Source organism: Salminus brasiliensis, unplaced genomic scaffold (assembly GCF_030463535.1).
Source record: "Salminus brasiliensis unplaced genomic scaffold, fSalBra1.hap2 scaffold_77, whole genome shotgun sequence".
Classification (NCBI taxonomy): domain Eukaryota; kingdom Metazoa; phylum Chordata; class Actinopteri; order Characiformes; family Bryconidae; genus Salminus; species Salminus brasiliensis.
The window spans coordinates 10001-29557 of NW_027326706.1; the positions used below are offsets into that span (position 1 = coordinate 10001).

Here is a 19557-nt window from a genome sequence, read left to right on the forward strand (position 1 = left end):
TTTTGCTTCAGGATGCTGATCATTATCATCATCATCATCAAAGTTACGTTGTGGTGAGACTTGTGACATTGTTTGGAAATGTCTCCCAGGTTCTAGATACTAAGCTGATGAAGGACAGTTGGGTTATTTGGAAGTCAAACTACATTTCACTGTAATCTCGTGTTTAAGCAGAGGGCGTCTGTAAAGTCTGTAAAGTCTGAAGCTCGGCTGGGAGAGACTGGGTTTACTGGAACCTCTGTGTTCTTCAGGTGAGCTTTTCAGATGTTTGAGGTTACAGTGGAACTGTACTTTACTCTTCTTCTTGTGTTGGTACCACTGTGTTGTACGTTCTGTCTGTCTGCTCTGTGTTGGTCAGTCTGTCTGTCTGCACTGTGGTGGTCAGTCTGTCTGCTCCGTGTTGGTCTGTCTGTCTGCACTGTGGTGTTCTGTCTGGTTGGTCTGTCTGCTCTATGTTGGTCTGGTCTGTCTGTGCTCTGTGTTGGTCGGTCTGTCTGTCTGCTCTGTGTTGGTCGGTCTGTCTGTCTGCACTGTGGTGGTCGGTCTGTCTGTCTGCTCTGTGTTGGTCGGTCTGTCTGTCTGCACTGTGGTGGTCTGTCTGTCTGCTCCGTGTTGGTCTGTCTGTCTGCACTGTGGTGTTCTGTCTGGTCTGTCTGTCTGCTCTATGTTGGTCTGGTCTGTCTGTCTGCACTGTGGTGGTCAGTCTGTCTGCACTGTGGTGTTCTGTCTGGTTGGTCTGTCTGCTCTGTGTTGGTCTGGTCTGTCTGTCTGCTCTGTGTTGGTCGGTCGGTCTGTCTGCACTGTGGTGGTCGGTCTGTCTGCACTGTGGTGGTCGGTCTGTCTGTCTGCACTATGGTGGTCTGTCTGTCTTTCTGCACTGTGGTGTTCTGTCTGTCTGTCTGCACTGTGGTGTTCTGTCTGTCTGCTCTGTGTTGGTCTGTCTGTCTGTCTGCTCTGTGTTGGTCGGTCTGTCTGTCTGTCTGCACTGTGGTGGTCTGTCTGTCTGCTCCGTGTTGGTCTGTCTGTCTGCACTGTGGTGTTCTGTCTGGTTGGTCTGTCTGCTCTATGTTGGTCTGGTCTGTCTGTCTGCACTGTGGTGTTCTGTCTGGTCTGTCTGTCTGCTCTATGTTGGTCTGGTCTGTCTGTCTGCTCTGTGTTGGTCGGTCGGTCTGTCTGCACTGTGGTGGTCGGTCTGTCTGCACTGTGGTGTTCGGTCTGTCTGTCTGCACTATGGTGGTCTGTCTGTCTGTCTGCACTGTGGTGTTCTGTCTGTCTGTCTGCACTGTGGTGTTCTGTCTGTCTGCTCTGTGTTGGTCTGTCTGTCTGCTCTGTGTTGGTCTGTCTGTCTGCACTGTGGTGTTCTGTCTGTCTGCACTGTGTCGGTCGGTCTGTCTGCACTGTGTCGGTCGGTCTGTCTGCTCTGTGTCGGTCGGTCTGTCTGTCTGCTCTGTGTTGGTCGGTCTGTCTGTCTGCTCTGTGTTGGTCGGTCTGTCTGCACTGTGGTGTTCTGTCTGTCTGCTCTGTGTTGGTCGGTCTGTCTGTCTGCTCTGTGTCGGTCGGTCTGTCTGTCTGCTCTGTGTCGGTCGGTCTGTCTGCTCTGTGTCGGTCGGTCTGTCTGCACTGTGTCGGTCGGTCTGTCTGCACTGTGGTGGTCGGTCTGTCTGCACTGTGGTGGTCGGTCTGTCTGCACTGTGGTGTTCGGTCTGTCTGTCTGCACTATGGTGGTCTGTCTGTCTGTCTGCACTATGGTGGTCTGTCTGTCTGTCTGCACTGTGGTGTTCTGTCTGTCTGTCTGCTCTGTGTTGGTCGGTCTGTCTGCACTGTGGTGTTCTGTCTGTCTGCTCTGTGTTGGTCGGTCTGTCTGTCTGCTCTGTGTTGGTCGGTCTGTCTGTCTGCTCTGTGTTGGTCGGTCTGTCTGCACTGTGGTGTTCTGTCTGTCTGCACTGTGTTGGTCGGTCTGTCTGCACTGTGTCGGTCTGTCTGTCTGCTCTGTGTTGGTCGGTCTGTCTGTCTGCACTGTGTCGGTCTGTCTGTCTGCTCTGTGTCGGTCGGTCTGTCTGCACTGTGTCGGTCGGTCTGGTGTTGTGTGTTGTTGGTTCTGGAGGAACGCTGTTTGGCGTCACTGTGAACTCACTGTGAATGTAGCTGAAATGACAATAAAGCCTGTTGAGTTGATCTGGTCAGCTGTTCCACTTGTGAATGGTGCAGTGGACAGTGAAACGGCTGATTTCTAACTGTTCTGAGAAACTCCTCTGCATCTGCACCCTTCTTTCTAACCCGCTTCACCAGAAAACAGATCTTTTAGTTTTTATGGTTTCTAACAGTACGCCTAGCCAAACAGCATATTTCTGTTAATACACACAGAGTACTAAATATTACCTTGATATGAAACCAGTTTTAATATAAAAAGTTAAAATGAAGAAATGAATCAAATGTGAGGTGATTTTAAAAAGTGTTATTTACTAAATAATCCAAATGTTCTCAATATATCATGTTTTCGACCCACCACCTCCTGTGTGTTTGGCTAAGCTGGTTTTCCATGCTAACTAAAGTCATTAGGATTTGGAGGTAAGTCAGGCTACAGAAGGGTTTTCTCTGATGTGATCTGGGTAGCTAGCTCCAGTACCATGTGTTGAGGTGTTTGAACACTCTGTATTCTTTGTGGCGTCGGATGTGGTCACAGATTCGACAGGCGTGCTCTAAACCAAAGTCTGAATTCTTCGCAACAAAGTGCTTCCTCCAGGTGAAGTACTGCTCATACATCTCCTGGTTCTGGTCCAGAAGTTTGAGATGTTCTGCCAGTTCTTTAGCTGTTTTGAAGTCATTCACATGGATGAAGGAATCTGCTGGAATTAACTCCTCGTAGTTCTCCCTGGGAGGACCGAGAACCACAGGAACCGTCCCATACATCAGTGGGTTGAAGAGCTTCTCTGTGATGTAGTCTTTATGGACGGAGTTCTCAAACGCTAGGTAGAACTTGCAGCTGGATAGTGTCTTAAAATAATCCCAGTAACTGAGGTTCCTGCTGAAGTGTCCACCGTAAGTGTCTACTTTGATATATTTGTATAATTCCTGAAAGTATTTCACTCTCCAGAAGTTCTCTTTCCAGTTGTTAACGATCCAGCAGACTAATTTATCCTTCTCTGGGAGGTTAAAGGCTTTCTCATCATTAGATGCCTCAACAATCCTCCCGTAAGGCATCCAAACATCCGAATCTCTGCGATAGTTTGAGGTCAGATTGAATAAATCATCTGGACCACGCAGTCTCAGGGAGTTGGCTGGAGACTCCATGTTCATCCACACCCATTTCTGCCATGGAGGTCGTGGCATTCTCAGCAGGTCGAACAGGTTACTCTGAATTTCTTTGTGGTGGAACATCACACCATGTGCTTCATCATAAAGACCTCGGTCATCTGTTAAATAGCAGCCTGGGATGTTGTACATTGAGCTGCAAGATCTCAGTTTAAACTGGTGTCCAAAAGGCCACGCCCAGATTAATACAATGGTGTCTCTGTCATCTCTTTTGCTCAGATGATCGGCATTTGTTGTTTTTGAGGTTTGTGAAAGGCTAAAGTCCTCCTTCGTCCAGGTGACGTCAGCAACGGAGAGAAGGTACACATAGAAAACCCCTCCTAAACACAGCAGTGCGATGAAGACTGTGAGGACGTGATGAAGGTGTTTCAGTGAAGTTTTGGACATCTTTCCGTTTTCTTCAGAGAAACAGACAATAAAGCATCAATTATTTCACAGCTCTGCACAGCGATAACCCTCCCGACCTGCAAACTCTCACAACACTACTAAGACAGTCCTGTAGGAACTGATTTTGAATCACAAAAGCAGACTTTTACCACATTCAGCCCACGGTACTTCACCCCATTATCCAGTATCCACTATAAATCTACCACACTGTTCTAGATTAGGTTCTAAACTCTGGTCAGGAGACACTGTTACAGTAAGGAACCTAGACTGAATATTAAGAGTGTGGAAAAAGCACAGTAATGTTGATGGACTCACCTCTGCATAATCTCCAGAGTCTCAGAGCATCCCTTCTTCAGAGTCCACGGCTCAGAGAACAGCCTGGTAGAGGTTTCCTATCAAATGGTGCCGGAGTCTAGAGGGAAAGAGACACGTTGGCATATTCACCAACCAGTCGTTCACTCCTGAGGCCAAGTCTCTCTCTCTCTCTCTCTCTCTCTCTCTCTTTTCTCACACACACAGAAAGGCAAGGTGCAGTCAAGAGTGTTTGCCCATGGCCCTCAGATGACTTGTTGACATTAGACTTTAAATGCGTTCGAGTGTGTGAACGAACGGTCAGTCGATTCATCTCCTGCAGGTGGATCTGGCATCACTTCATCATGCACACCTAGAAAAATGGGTCCAGTTTAACTCCTTAGCAGAACACGTGTTGGTGCTATATGGAACTCTAGAACCATTTTAGAAAAAATGAAATCACCTTTAAAAAATGGCAATAGTCGTGTTACGAATCGTGAAACTCACAGATCCATTTCACTGCTTAAGTGCTTCTTCTGCTACAGCAGAGCCCATGAGCGGCCAAACCCACAGGTGACAACACACACGATAACAACAGCAAAGCTAATATTTGTGCTTAAATGAACGAGCGGCTTCCTGGCTGATCTTAACTGGCCAAAGCTGTACTGTTTGCTCTCTTGAGAAAGATGCAGCACATCCTGCAGTTCGAGAAAGGGCCGGACGTGTGTTCAACACCTATAAAGAATAGATTTCCCAACTCAGCACTTTCAGAAAGCATTCAGACCTTTTGCTCTGGAACACCAAATTGTGGTCAGGTGAATCCTGTCTACTGAAATCATCACTGAGATGTATCTGGATTAAAGTCGACCTGTTGCAGTTTGAATGGACCAGTCTGGAAAAGGCCACAGTCTGCCCTCAGGTCAAGCTGTGAAGTTCAAGGAAGCGTTAGTGGCTCTCCTGGGTCAGATTGTGCTAAGGCTATAGAGTCCTTATCTGGACACTAGGAAACTTTGCTGAACGTTTTGGACGGATCGCTTGGCTTAGTCATATTTGTGACACACAATCGACCATCAAATCACGGTAGAGGAGACCAAGCGTGTCTCCAGCTTCTCTGAGGATCTCTCATGGACCCTCAATATCTCCCATCTGGTTCAGTAGACGCAGCCCCATCTTTACGTCCTGGTTTGGGGTTTGGGATTTTGGGGTTGGGGTTTTTATGACGTGTTGATCTAATGTCCTCTTACTGACTCTTTGTGCTGCTTTGTAAAAAGTGCAATGCAAATAGATTTGAATGGAATTTGAATTGGAGTCACTTCCTCCGGCCCACTGCAATGGACTGTTAAATCATCTGGTTTATCTGGTTTGTTCCGTTTTAAAGGGAAACGTAAGAAAACCCCTCCCTCCTCCACATTCTCCTTTTTTAGACACCTGTTTAACTGCCCTCAGTTTAGAACTCCTGAAAGACGGGGAGGAGCTCAGAGCCTCGTCCTGCGCTGTCCTGACCTGCCCAGGTGTTTCTATAGGAGCTGCAGGTGAGTTTACCATCACTGCTCTGCGTTAGAGAAGCTCTGCTCATTTATTTATTCATGTATTTACACAAAGCCGGCGTCATTCTCAGGTCATTACCAGTTTAAACTTGAACTGTACCTTTTCTAATCCTGAATCTGAAGCAGTACATTGTCTCTGAGGGCTCTGAGGGCGACACAGTGGTGCAGCAGCGTCAGGGTTCTGGGGTTGCGTGTTCAAATTTTCACTCTCTCTGTGAGCAGTATCTTTATTTACACACCATTCTATTGGTCGGCGCTTTTCTGTGGAGATTATACACCTTAAAGTGGCTGAACTCACTCAGTAGAGTGTTATTAATAATAATAATAATAATAACAAAAATCTAAAAAAGTGAACAGATCAAAAGAGAGGAGAACTCTGTACTGATTCTAGGTGTGTTAGTCTCGCTGTGGTCTCGCTGTTAAAATAAGCAGACAAACCCAGCCTCCTCAGCTTTTGCCTAAAAACAGCAACAAAATGAATTAAGACAATAATCGCTAAAATCAGTCAAATCAGAATGATCCGGCGATTAGAATTTAGTCTTAGTGATTAAACTGAGAGAGGGAAGAGGACCAGAAATATATGTAGATTTACTTCAAGGGGGATTCAGATCAGTTGCAGAACCAGACAGGCTGTTTGATGCTGGTTCCACTGTAAACACTTAGCCACTAAGTTTACTGGCACATTCCTCAGCTATCTCCAACCCCACACACAGCTTTACAGATAACCAGCACAGTTACAGAAGTGGTACAGATTTCACAGATAACATAATTCTCTCCATCGCTAACATCATAGGTAACTCCTCAGATCATACCCAGCTTCATTACAGCAAAAAACTCCAAACTCCAAACTCCAGTCGTGTTTGTGGAAATCCTCATGTGTCTCATTTCTTTCTTTCTTTCTTTCTTTCTTTCTTTCTTCCATTAAGGCTAAGAAATGATGTTGCCCTCCAAACACATCCTCATAGCCTGCATTCTGTTGCTGTGCTTTGGGGCGATGATCTACGTTTACTATAAACAACCCATGAACATCCTACCCTACCCTGATGCCAAGTGGACCACACACGACGTCTGCACAGAGGCGTGCCTCGATATTCTCACCAAGGAGAACCAAGCCCAAATTCTGAACTGCTCTACCGTAGAGAAATCTGTCCAGCCGACAGCGCCGGCCCCAGCACCCCAACAGAAAAAGCATGTACCCATGAGTGACCGCGCACCGGATATCCTGATCCTCGTCTGGTTGTGGCCTTTCGGAGAGCGGTTTTCCATGGATTCCTGCGAGGCACTGTACAACATTAAAAATTGTCATATAACAGAAGACAGGGGTCAGTACGACAAAGCAGACGCTGTCCTGTTCCACGTGAGGGACATCTTCAACGACATGGAAAACCTGAGGAAATTACCACGACCTCCAGAGCAGAGGTGGGTGTGGATGAACAGTGAGTCACCAGGCTGGACACCCAAGCTGGCTGGAGGAGAAGACCTGTTCAATTTGACATCAAACTATAAGAGAGACGCGGACATCTGGGTGCCGTATGGACGGGTCATGAAAGCTACTGAAGAGGAGAGAACGTCTTTTAAAATCCCTCAAAAAGACAAGCTGGTCTGCTGGATCGTCAGCCACTGGGAGGACAAGCTCTGGAGAGTGGGCTACTTCAATGAATTCAGTCAACACATCAAAGTGGAGGGTTACGGTCAACACTTCGGACGGAAGGTGAGCGGAGACGACTACTTCAAGATTATCTCCAGCTGCAAGTTCTACCTGTCGTTTGAGAACTCCATCTATAAAGACTACATCACCGAGAAGGTCTACAACCCGCTGACTCTGGGCACGGTTCCTGTGGTTATCGGCCCTCCCAGGTCGAACTATGAGGAGTACCTGCCGGCCCATTCCTTCATCCACATAAATGATTTTAGCACCCCTAAAGAACTAGCAGATTACCTCATACACCTGGACAAGAACCAGGCGCTGTATGAAGAGCACTTCCACTGGAGAAAGTACTTTGTTGCCAAGCTTGGCCTCGCTGAAGAGCACGCATGTCGCACTTGTGAATATTTAAGATCGAACGGGATGAACTACAGAGTATTCAAAGATGTTAACGCATGGTACTCCGATTAGTTCCTACGTCTGTATATCGCTGAGATCTGGTAGAAAATGACATCACCCAGATAATTACACTTAAACTGTAAAGTCTACAAACGTTGATTGGAAAATATTTCCACACTAAAATACTGTAAAATACCCAAAAAACTGTCTGTAAAACATCTGTAAAATACCCAGGCATTTTTGGATGGATGGATGGATGGATGGGGGGATGGGGGGATGGATGGATGGGGGGATGGATGGGGGGTTGGTTGCATGTATATACTTCTAAATAATGAAGGAAGTTGCTGCATTGCTGTACATCGTCCTCAGAACAAAGGAGGATTAATAGAATGAAAAATATATATATATATATATATATATATTTTTTGTTCTTTATTAAACATACTGTTTATTATATCTTCCAAAAATTGACTTTTTTCTTAAAACACAATTTGTTATGATTATTGATTATATCATATTGATTACTGGAAAATTATTATTACTATATGTCAGGCCTTCATTATCGCACCCTCCCCCAGGCCTCAAATAAGGACTTCAAGTTTATTTATGTTCATGTGTGTTTGGTTCTGTTCATTTGAGTTCATGTGTGGTTTGGACTTAAGGAGCCTCGACACCACCATTCGTTGCCGAGAATGTAACTGATTGGAGCCTTCAGGAAGCCCTGCGGTTCCTCTTTGGTCTCAGGGGTGTCTAGGTCAGCTCAGGCGATTCACCCTCGTTTAGGAGCAGGTTTTCCCCAAGCGAGACTCGGTCACTTCCGGTCCAGATACTGAGGTCTCTCATGCCCCAGCAAGGCGACCCACGCTCGCAGCAGAGCGCTGCAGTTCAGGTTTGGTGGGCCCTGCTGTTTGGTCTAGCGGCTGGTTCCCCAGCTCCCCTCGTTTTGTTATTGAGCGCTGCTCAGCGTTACGTTTACTTTATCCCCCTCTCACGCCCAGCCGCTGCCTGTAGGGTTTTGTTCTAGTCCCCTTTTGGTTTCTTCCCGGTTAGTCTCCCCTTTACCCCCGCTCTGCTCACGACTCCCCCCAGTCCCAGGTTTTGTGTTGTTGGCCGTTTGGTTTGTCATGTTTGGTTTGTTTGATCACCATTGCTCTGTTTGCTGGTTGTTCTGCCTCACTTGCTTCTTTCTGGTTTTGTTAATAAATCTGCTTGCTTTGCCACCATCTCTGCGAGTGTTCATCCCATCTTGGTCTGGCCTAACACGCCATGACACTATATATTAAATTAATATACTGTTTTGCAGACATTACATTTATTACACCACACACACTATTAATATACACTGTATTAAGTGCACTATAAATACACACATATAATTAAACTATATACAAGTATATCCTCATTTGCATCTGCAGTGAAGTATCTGATGTCCTGTTAGTTGACACTCAAAGAAAGATTTGTTCTTTATCAGAACAGGATAATGTTAGACAGGAGTTTTCACTCATACAATAAAACCGATGGTGCTCTGCAGAAACACGCTGGATGTCTCTGGCATCTATTTTGGAGGAAAATAAGGAGGAAAGTAAGCTGTATTAAGATGTTCGGGCAAGGCTAGCCTGTTAACATACCTGAGTCAGAAGTAGCTGCGTAGTTACACACCTGTGCTCTACACTCCCATTCTTTAGTAAAGGTAAAGGTCGTGTACAGAAATGTCCTCTTTGTTTGGTTAAAGCCTTCTTCACATACAACCTCTCACAAAGAGCTGTCCCTGCCCTGTCCTCTAGAACAACCAGATGGTCTAGATTTTTGATGTAATCTCTAACTTACGGTTAAACCTGTTCATACACCTATTTTCCATTAGAATAACAGTAGAACCACTGCCAGGTAAGGTAATCAGAATTAGAATCAGAATCTCTTTATTTCACCAAGTATGTTACACATACAAGGAATTTGTCTTGGTGAGAGCAACACGTATGACAAGTAACAAAAACACAGAACACAGTCTTAAACTAAATAACAGTGGCTCCTGTCAGGGGTGGATCTATCAGTCAGTGAGTGAACAGTCAGTTCCTGAAGGTGATGAAAAAGGGTCAAGCGTAAGAATCTGAGACACTTTTACAAGAACCAGACTGTGATGTAAAGGTAAAGGTAAAGGTGAAGGTAAAGGTGCACGTATTTGTCACTGTACAGCGAAATGTGTCCTCCGCATTTAACCCATCTGTGGGTTGGGTTAACCCATCAGAGAGGGTAAAGGGCCTTGCTCAAGGGCCCAACAGTGGCAGCTTGCTAGATCTGTCTTGTCTAGATAATGACTGGGTCAGAACATCTCCAGAACATCAGGCAGGTCTTGTTCCCAGTATGCAGTGGTCAGTACCTACCAAAACAGGGTCATGGGTGCCCAATGCTCATTGATCCTCATGGAGGTCACACCTCACAACTTAAAGACTTAAAGATCTGCTGTTATCGTCAGTCTTGGTGCATGTATGTACACACCCCGCTGTTGCCTGAAGCAGTCCTGCCATTTATAAGACCCCCCAGACTTAGCTTCCGTAATCCACTCTCCATCAGACCAAACAGAGCTAGATAGATTAACCAACGGTCTAGAAAACCTTCTTCCATCAACCTTAGACAAAGTAGCAGCTTTCAATGAGGAGGCAGCAAAGGCTCGCACTGTGGTCCAGTGATCAAGCTCCTACCTTAAAACAAACAGTGCGGAAACTAGAGCGCAAACTGCGGACCACCAAACTAGAGGTGTTCCACTCTGCGTGGAAGGACAGCCTTAGTCAATATAGAAAGACTCTCATTAAAGCTCGCTCAGCGTATCTGGCCTCACTGATCCAGAAAAACTAAAACAATCCCAGAGTTCTTTTTAGAGAGTATGTTTATTATTATTAACATTTTAATACAGCTGTGTACTCTAAATTGTGTGTGCCCCAGTACAAGAAGTAGTCTAGATACACCCCTGGTTATAGGCAGACATGCCGTTAATTTCCGTTGTTATGCAGATGACACACAGCTCTATATATCAATCAGACAAACCTGATGATAAATCTGGATTACAGAAAATTGAGGACTGTGTAAAGGTGTCACAGTTGCTGAGCTTGGAGGTGGACATGGACATACTTGCAGGTCATGATTAACACATGAAACAAGATACGACAGGATGCACAGAAACAGGAACTGGATGTTAACCTAAACACTGAAAAACTTAAGACAACGGACAGAACAGGCAAAAACAGGCCAAACTAACCAACTGCAAACCCACACGAACACATACAACCAAGAACCTGTACATCAGACACCAGCAGGCTGAGACAAAGGGATGACAGGCACAAGGCACAGGTGAAAACACTGAGCAGGAGGAGCTAGGACAGATCAGAAACAAACAGAACCTTGTGTTGAAAATCAGGCATGACCGAATCAAAGACAGGCATGACAAAAGCATGTAAAACTCTGGATGTCACATAACTTCCTTCCTCCTAACAGTACTTACCAAACGTTTAGGTCACTAGACACTAGACACTAGAAATAAACCATCTGACTTAATGTCTGAATTGGCCGATGCTTCCATTATTCCTGGTCCAGCAGCTAAAAATCTTGGAGTCACATTCGACTCAGATTTATCATTTGAGCAACATATAGCTAATATTAGTAGAACAGTCTTTATGTAGCTTAGGAACATCTCCAAACTAAGAGACTCCTCCTCTCTACAGGATGCAGAAAAGCTAGTACATGCTTTTATTGTGAATTTCCCCACTGCGGGACTAATAAAGGACTATCTTATCTTATCTTATTACCTCAAGGCTAGATTACTGTAATGCACTACTGTCAGGTTGTTCCAGCAGGAACCTCAGTAAACTTCAGCTGCTTTAGAACACTGCAGCCAGGGTTCTTACTAAACCTAGAACATCCAATCAGAACTAATCCTTCTCTTTACCTTCTCTGAGTTTATGAGAGCCCACTTGTCCAGTCACACTGCAATTGACGTTTGACCATCAGGGTCTCCTGCTACCTGCCACAGACCAACTGCCCACCCCCTATCACCAACTACACTGTTTACATGAAATCTAACTGCTGCTATTATTATGATCATCATCATCATCATTATTATTATTATTATTATTATTATTATTACCATTACCATCTTCATTAGGTTCATTATTCTCACCATCACTGCTATTGACCATATCAGCATAATTGAGCATAACAATCTTCACTTATGTGATGAAACAGTGACTTTACCAACAGGAACATCATATCCACAGTCCTCCATTAGACTTTAATAGATAACAGAAGGCTGATGGGTAAAATAATAATAATGGATAAAAGAAGACTGTGAAGGGGGAGCTCAGGGGTTTGTACATGTGCTGTGGCTTTAAGGCAAATTGTACAGAAACCTTTTCCAGCTAAACCGGCTTTGTTTCACTACCCCTAAACCTAAGTTGAGCCATGTAGTGCAGCTCTCTGAGCCCACCAGTCTGCATTTCTGCTGCTTTGTTCAGTGGGTAGATGTGTGTCAACTCTTTTAGATGTTCAGACATGCAGAGTAAAAAAACAAAAGGTGCTAACATTCGCCCCTGTGGTACGCCAGCAGAAAACCAGCAGTCCCTGTTTGCTAAAGCTTGTGATGATTCAATGATTCAAGGGTGGAGTTTAGTATTTCACAACATTATTTCACAACATTATTTCACAACAGAAAACCTGTCTTTATTTGAATAAAAAGCTTCAAATCTGAAAATAACTTCAGATAATCCATCATTTGATCATCTGCTGATGGGAGGATTTTTCTCCTCTCTGGTGAGCTTCAGTAAGTGACTGTTTTAAGGAAAGATACTATTGGTGGCTATGAAGCATGTGTTTATCCACCCTAAACAGATCACCTATACTAACTTATTATACACATTATCCTGCATTCCCTAACCTTAGATTAGAATCTAACAGATCAGAACAGAATAAAAAATCAGAATCAGAAATAAGTATTTTTCCCTCGGTAAAGTGAAATTGCAGTTGTTAGAGTTGCAACAAGAATAAACACTCTATATTTATAAAATAAAATATAAAACAAAGACAGAAAAAATGAACTACATATAATAAATGATATGAATATAGTAAGTGGCATAGTGGTAATAACTGTGTCAAGGTGTGGTGAAGCTTGGAGTTGGACGTAAACGCAGTTATTCAATTAACAAACAAAACAAAACAAAACAGAACAAACACACCAAGCACTGAGACTGGAAACAGGCAGGCCAAGCCAACACACTGAGCACCGATATGAACATACATACTCATAAACATGCACAAGACAAGGGAAGGCTGAAACAAAGGGGTACTTATAACAAGGAGAAACGAGAAACACCTGAAACTAACAAGGGGGAATGGCTACACTAAGGAACAGGCGGGGCTGTGTGCTAGGAAGCACCTGGTGAAACCAAACGAAGAGGCGGGGCATGAAATAAAACAGAGGCACAGGTGTGAACCCCTGTGATAATAAATATGGAAAACGATCTCTGAGTTATTGCACAGATAAACTGTATAATTTGAATTTCGCAGATGAACCACAGTATCACACACTGAGGGAGGGGTTATAGAGTTTGATGGCCACAGGTAGGAATGACCTCCTGTGGCTCTCTGTGGTGGATTTCGGTGGAATGAGTCTGAATGTGCTCCTGTGTCTCATCACCGTGTTGTAGAGAGGGTGGGAGCCATTATCCATAATGACACCGCCATCAACGAGTCCAGGCCCACACTCACAACATCACTGTCCACAACATCACTGTCCACAACATCGCTAGCCTTGTTGATCAGTTTGTTGAGTCTCAGCCTTCTGCCCCAGCATGCAACAGCATAGAGGATAGCACTCACCACCACAGACTCGTAGAAGATCCTGAGCATAGTCTGGCAGATGTTGAAGGACCTCAGGTGCCTCAGAAAACAGAGACGACTTTGGCCCTTCCTGTAGAGGGCCTCAGTGTTCTTAGCCCAGTCTAGTTTATCATCAATGTAAACTTCCAGATATTTGTAGTGTCCACACAGCCCCCCCGAGTACCCCCCCCCCCCCCCCCGGTGGACAAAGAGGTCACCAGTGCCTTGTCCCTCTTAAGGTCCAGCATCAGTTCTTTTGTCTTTGTGACATTGAGCTGCAGATGGTTGAGCTCACACCATGCTACGCAGTCCTTCACTGTCTTCACAGAGAGAAGTGTTGAGGCCCAGCTGGCTTAGCTTCAGTGGGACGATGGTGTTGAATGCTGATCTGAAGTCAATGAACAGCATTCTGGCGTAAGTGTCCTTCTTCTGCAGGTGTGAGAGAGAGAGAGAGAGATGAAGGGTAGTGGTGATGGCATTGTCCGTTGGGAAGCAGTTGGGATGATATGTAAATTGCAGGGGGTCCAGTGAAGGGACAGTTGAGTGTTGATGTTTCTCATTACTAGCCTCTCAAAGCACTTCATGATGATGGGAGTGAGTGCAACTGGACAGTAGTCATTAAGGCAGGACACTGTGGACTTCTTTGACACCAGGATGATGGTGGTGGTCTTGCGGCACATCATCCACGGCTTCTGGTTTGGGTGTGAGATGATGGTCCTGAAGACAGTAACATCATCAATGCACTTGCTGGTGTAGGCGGTCACTGATGCTGTATGCTCCTCCAGGTTAATGGAGTCGCCGTCAGTTGCAGCCTCCCTGAACATGTCCCACACAGTGCACTCGAAACAGTCCTGAAGGGCAGAGATGGCTCCAGCTGGCCTGGTTTTCACCTGCTTCTGAACTGGTTTGGAGCATCTGATGAGAGTTGTGTATGAGTTTGCCAACAGGAAGCAAATTTAAATTAAATAAGAGAGGCCCAAGAATCGAGCCCTGGGGGACACCACAGGTCACTGGCACAGTTTCAGAAACACTGTAAGATCCAGCAGCAGTAGAACAGACAGTTTTCCTGAGTCTGTATTTAAACAAATGTCATTGATAACGTTAATTAGAGCTGTCTCAGTGCTATAGTCAGAGTCCTGATTAAAATCAGGAGAGTTATTATAGACAGAAAGCCATAAATTGTGTTGTCTGAACTTTTTCTAGGATTTTTCCAATGAAAGGCAGATCTGAAACCAGTCTGTAGTTACTGAATACTGAAGGGTTGTATCCAGATTTTTCTTCACAGACTTCACATATGCATTTTTCTATTTGTTCAGAAAGGCACAGAGAGCTGTTTACTATCTGAAGTAAATCTGCTGATATTGAGAAACACATTCTTAACAGTTGGTGACATGTCAAGGCTGCAGGTGGATGATTTGAGATGACTCACTGTCTCCATTAACATTTCCTCATTAACGAGACTAAACGGACAGAAGAAGGACTGACTAGCTTTATTTTTAGAACAAAATACAGCAGAATAGAAAACACTACAATAGAATAGAAACAAATAGATTTAATAGCATAGCATACATTTGAACAGAATCAGAACAGAATAGAACTAAGAAGATTTATTTGATCAAAGCAGAAATTTACACACATCACAGACCATTATTCACCTCAAAACCCTGAGCCTGAAATACGTCGGCTTTTTATCATTACCATCATTACCATCATTACCATCAAACACAGCAGTACATAAACACTGCTGACACTCGGGAGTGGTACTGTTTACACAATCATTACCCCACCATTACCAACATTATCACGTCCATCAGTTTTTACATAACCAGTAAAAGTGTTTATAACTCATTTCTCATTGATCCTAAATACAGAACTATGCAAATGTTAGTGCACCCCTGGTCAGACCCTTTTTTAATCATTGTTCAGAATCAGATATTAAAGTCAGGTGAGCTCCTGTTTCAGTGTTTTCCAATTGATTTATTTGTTGGTTTGAATTAATTAGGCAGTGGAGTCCAGTTCCACTCAGAAAAATAAATGTGGGTAAAATTAGGTCAATAAAGTGTCTGATCTGATCCACTCAGTGGTATTCAGTCCAATCAAACCGAGCCGCTCCCAGCTCACCAGCCGTAAACAGATTGATAATGATGAACAGACCACAGAAGCTTGAAGAAACTTTCAGAAAATGTTAAAAATCTTGCAGAACCAGAGTCCCAGAAAAGCCCTGCAGAAACCAGCTCATTCCCCTGTCACTCCGATTACACGGCGAGACGCCTTCTAAAACTGAGATGACTGAACGCCTCCACTGCTTTAAGGAGAGTTTGAGGCCTAACCCTGCACTCACCCTGGACCTGTGTGTTAGAGCGCTGTGGGACTGCAGGGCGTAGGCACAGAGCTTTTAGTAAACTCTGAATGTGGATCAAAATGTTTCAGTTCAAATCAAACTAAAAGTTCAGTGAATATGTACAGAACATAACCAGGATTTGAATTGCGTTGCTCTCAGACCCACGATGCAACAATAAACAACAAACATTTAAATAAGCATTAAACATTAAATAACAAGTGTTTGTATAAATAAACAGACAGAAAGTTGATTATGACATTGAGATCAGAAGTAAAGTGGCATATGCAGCAATGTGTCTGAATAAAGTACATGTAGAGCTCCCTGAAATGACAGAACAGTAAGTGACATATGCAGCAGGTATAAACAGCAGTGCAGACTGGAGCTGATCCACTCTTAAAGTGCTGTGTGTGTATAGCCAGTTCTAGATGCTGCAGAGTTCAGAGTGCTGAGTGTGAGTGTGTGTGTGTGTGTGTGTGTGTGTTATTGGTGTGCAGGATCCAGAGTCTGTGTGTTAAAGGGGTGAAAGGGAAAGGGGAGGTGGGGCAGGGAGAGAGTTGAGCATCCTGACCGCCTGGTGGGCCGAGCTGTCCCTCAGTCTGGTTCTGGGACCCCTGATGGCAGCAGGCTGAATTCAAGGATTTAAGGGGACTTTATTGTCATTTGCATCACATGTGGAACACCCAAAGAGCAATAAGAGGAATAAATAAAATAGTAATCATTAAAACATGTAGAATATAAGAAGGGTAGACATAAATAGGAAAGTGGGCGCTCTAGACAGCATCGAGCCGCTTGAGCTGGATGAGCTCATAACGCTCGCTATCAGGCTCGACCAGCTCCCAGGTCGCCCTACCCCCACCATGTCACAGAGAGCTGGGGGTTTAGCTGCCGGGCCTGGAAGGCAGACCGGTCCGGGTGGATTTACGGGTCCAGAGTCGTTGGCGTCGTGGTCTGCGGTACCTGTCAGCGAGCCCATGGAGGTGGGTATGTGCCACCTCAACCCGACATTTGCTTACGAGGTGCATGGCCCTAGGCCTACACCTAGGGTCTCTGCTATGGTGGCTGTGCCCAGCTCCCCGGATCACGTCAAGGCGGCACTCGCGGCCCCGGATCACGTCAAGGCGGCGCTCTTGGCCCCGGATCACGTCAAGGCGGCGCTCGCGGCCCCGGATCACGTCAAGGCGGCGCTCTTGGCCCCGGATCACGTCAAGGCGGCGCTCGCGGCCCCGGATCACATCAAGGCGGCGCCCAGCACGCCCTTACCGGTCAAGGAAGCGGCCCAGCCCGACAGTCAAGCCAAGGAGGTGGCCCCATCCTCCTTTCAAGCCACGTCGGCGGCCCCGTCCGCCTCTGTTTGTGTCTGGGCAGTGGCTTCTGCGCCCCCTGTCGGGCAAGCAGGGCCAGCTGTCCCAGGTTCAAGGTCTGGTCTGGCGGTGGTACCCAGGACTGCCCCAAAGCAAGCGGTACCAGCTGCCCAAGGTCCAGCGAAAGCGGGGGTTGCTGCACCGGTACCCTCGAAGACGGCGCCCTCCACGTCGCCCCCTTCGACGGCTATGTCGGCCCCTCGAAGACCGTGCCCTCCACGTCGGTTCCTGCGATGACGCCCACCGCGTCAGTTATAGAGCCCGAGGCCCCCAGGATGGCACCTTCCTGGGGCACGGATCATCATCGGCCCCCAGGGGGGTCCGCAGTGGACTCAAGCCACAGACTTCTATACCCCACACAAGTTACGTGGTAGTGGTCTTTGTTTGTTTGAGTTCTGGTTTTCAGTCGTGTTCATGTTTTCACCCCAGTCTTGTTTCATGTTTTCCAGCTAAGCCTGTGGGGCCCCGGGTCCCGGGACGTGGTCACCCCGGAGGAAACCAGGGCCTGCAGAGGCAAGGGGACCCCCGTTCACTGTATCAGTTCTGTTTGGGTTCTGGTAAGCTAGCCCTGTCACTGTATCGGTTCTGTTTGGGTTCTGGTAAGCTAGCCCGGTCACTGTCTCGGTTCTGTTGTTTGGGTTCGGCAGCGGATCCCTCAGCTCCGGAGGTCCAGTAAGTCACAGAAGCCCTCGTCCCTCACCAGCCACAGGTGTGCTCTTTTCTTTGCCCAGTTTGTCACGTTTGTCTTTTGTTTATACCCTGTTAATCTGTTGCTGCTTTTTCATTGTTTTCTGCCCTGTTTGAGTTAATAAACTCTCTCGCTTTGGTCCATCCCCTGCGAGTGTTCTCCCTCATTGTCTGACCCAGTGGATCATGACAGTTATTTACTGCTTTTAAGAGACTGATGGTAAAGATTCACAAAACTGATCCAGTCACGTTTGTAAACCTCGGTCCACTGGAAAGCCCATCTGTCCACTCATTCACTAATTACTATATTGATCACTCTACATAGAACACTGCAGAGGGCTCTGCTGCAGGAAACAGCAGACAGAATTCAGACAGTAATGATTTACTTTAAAATCTTTCACACAAACGTTCTGTAAGATCTGCGCTGGACGCAGTTCAACTGATTAGAGTTACAGTGATCGCTTCCTCAGCACTGCTCCTTTTTTCTGCACACTCCTGCTTTGTGTTAATGTTTCTTGCTGGATTTCATGTGTGTTTCCCCTGCTCTGATGTAGTGTTTCAACATGTAAGAAATTCTGTATTATAAATATATATAAATATTTATATATGTGTTAAAACTGGCCTATAAAATCATTACCAAGGAGCCACACAAGAAACATCTCATGATGGATACAACCAGTGAACTCTCTTAAGACCTTTGTAACCTTATTGTTGCAAATCAGACTGCTGGTGTGTGTGTTTAGGTTGAGCTTCTGTACCAGACTGTGATGCAGCTGGTCCGGATGCATCATTCAGACTATCTGTAGATCCTCCTAACCATAAGCAATAAAATAGGATCCAATTAAACCAGGAAATGGATCATTCCAACCACCTGAACATCTGTCTGAAGACTGAAACCAACTAACTACAGGTGGAATCAGGTGAGCTCCTGCTTTCTGTAGGTAGTAATGAAACAGGCTCAGAGCTGTAGTAGAGCTCACCAGCCAGCGTTCCTCTCTCTCATTCTGCCTACGAACATCAGAAGGTCCTCATCAGTCCCCTGAGAAGAAAGAACTGAGATGGTATGTGTTCAGAATAACCGTGTTTGTTAGCAGGACAACTACCTTCATCAGTTCAATTATAATACCCACTGCCCCATCATCCCATTTGTGCACACGTGGCCTAACTACCATTTCTCTGAGGCTTAGTTTGAGGCTGTAAAGCTTTCTATAATTACAGACCAGAGTGTTGATCCAGCGTAAACTGCACAGGCCAGAGGAGGTGAAATAATGAGTGTGTGAAATAAAGTGATCCTGCAGTGAATGAACATTACCCAACCAGCTGAAATGTCATGCTGAACAGGACCAGGGGTGGAGGCTGAAGAACATCCACTAGCTCCAAAGTCAAGTACAATATCAACGTCTGAGTTGTACTGTGAAAAGGTGATCGCCACGGGAATGGAAAGGTAAAGGTGCAGGTATTTGTCACTGTGCTATGCGCAGTGAAATGTGTCCTCTGCATTTAACCCATCTGTGGTAGTGAACACACACCCTAGTGAACTAGGGGCAGTGAGTACACACACACCCAGAGCGGTGGGCAGCCAACTCCAGCTCCCGGGGAGCAGAGAGGGTAAAGGGCCTTGCTCAAGGGCCCAACAGCGGCAGCTTGCCGAGCCCGGGAATCAAACCCACAACCCTGTTATCAATAGCCCGGAGCTCTAAACCCTGAACACCACTGCCAAAAAAATGC

The 19557-nt window shown here is 45.7% G+C and overlaps 2 protein-coding genes across 2 annotated transcripts; one reads left to right on the forward strand and one right to left on the reverse strand.

Annotated features, from left to right (window-relative positions):
* Positions 1-2610: 2610 nt before the first annotated feature.
* LOC140548961 (4-galactosyl-N-acetylglucosaminide 3-alpha-L-fucosyltransferase 9-like) lies at positions 2611-3696 on the reverse strand. The gene has a single exon (XM_072672130.1). It carries the CDS (start codon positions 3694-3696, stop codon positions 2611-2613), a length of 1086 nt encoding a protein of 361 aa, XP_072528231.1.
* Positions 2709-7827, forward strand: LOC140548960 (4-galactosyl-N-acetylglucosaminide 3-alpha-L-fucosyltransferase 9-like). The gene is made up of 2 exons (XM_072672129.1): positions 2709-5519; positions 6461-7827. Exon 2 carries the CDS (start codon positions 6469-6471, stop codon positions 7648-7650), a length of 1182 nt encoding a protein of 393 aa, XP_072528230.1. The 5' UTR covers positions 2709-5519; positions 6461-6468; the 3' UTR covers positions 7651-7827.
* The last annotated feature ends 11730 nt before the right edge of the window (positions 7828-19557 follow it).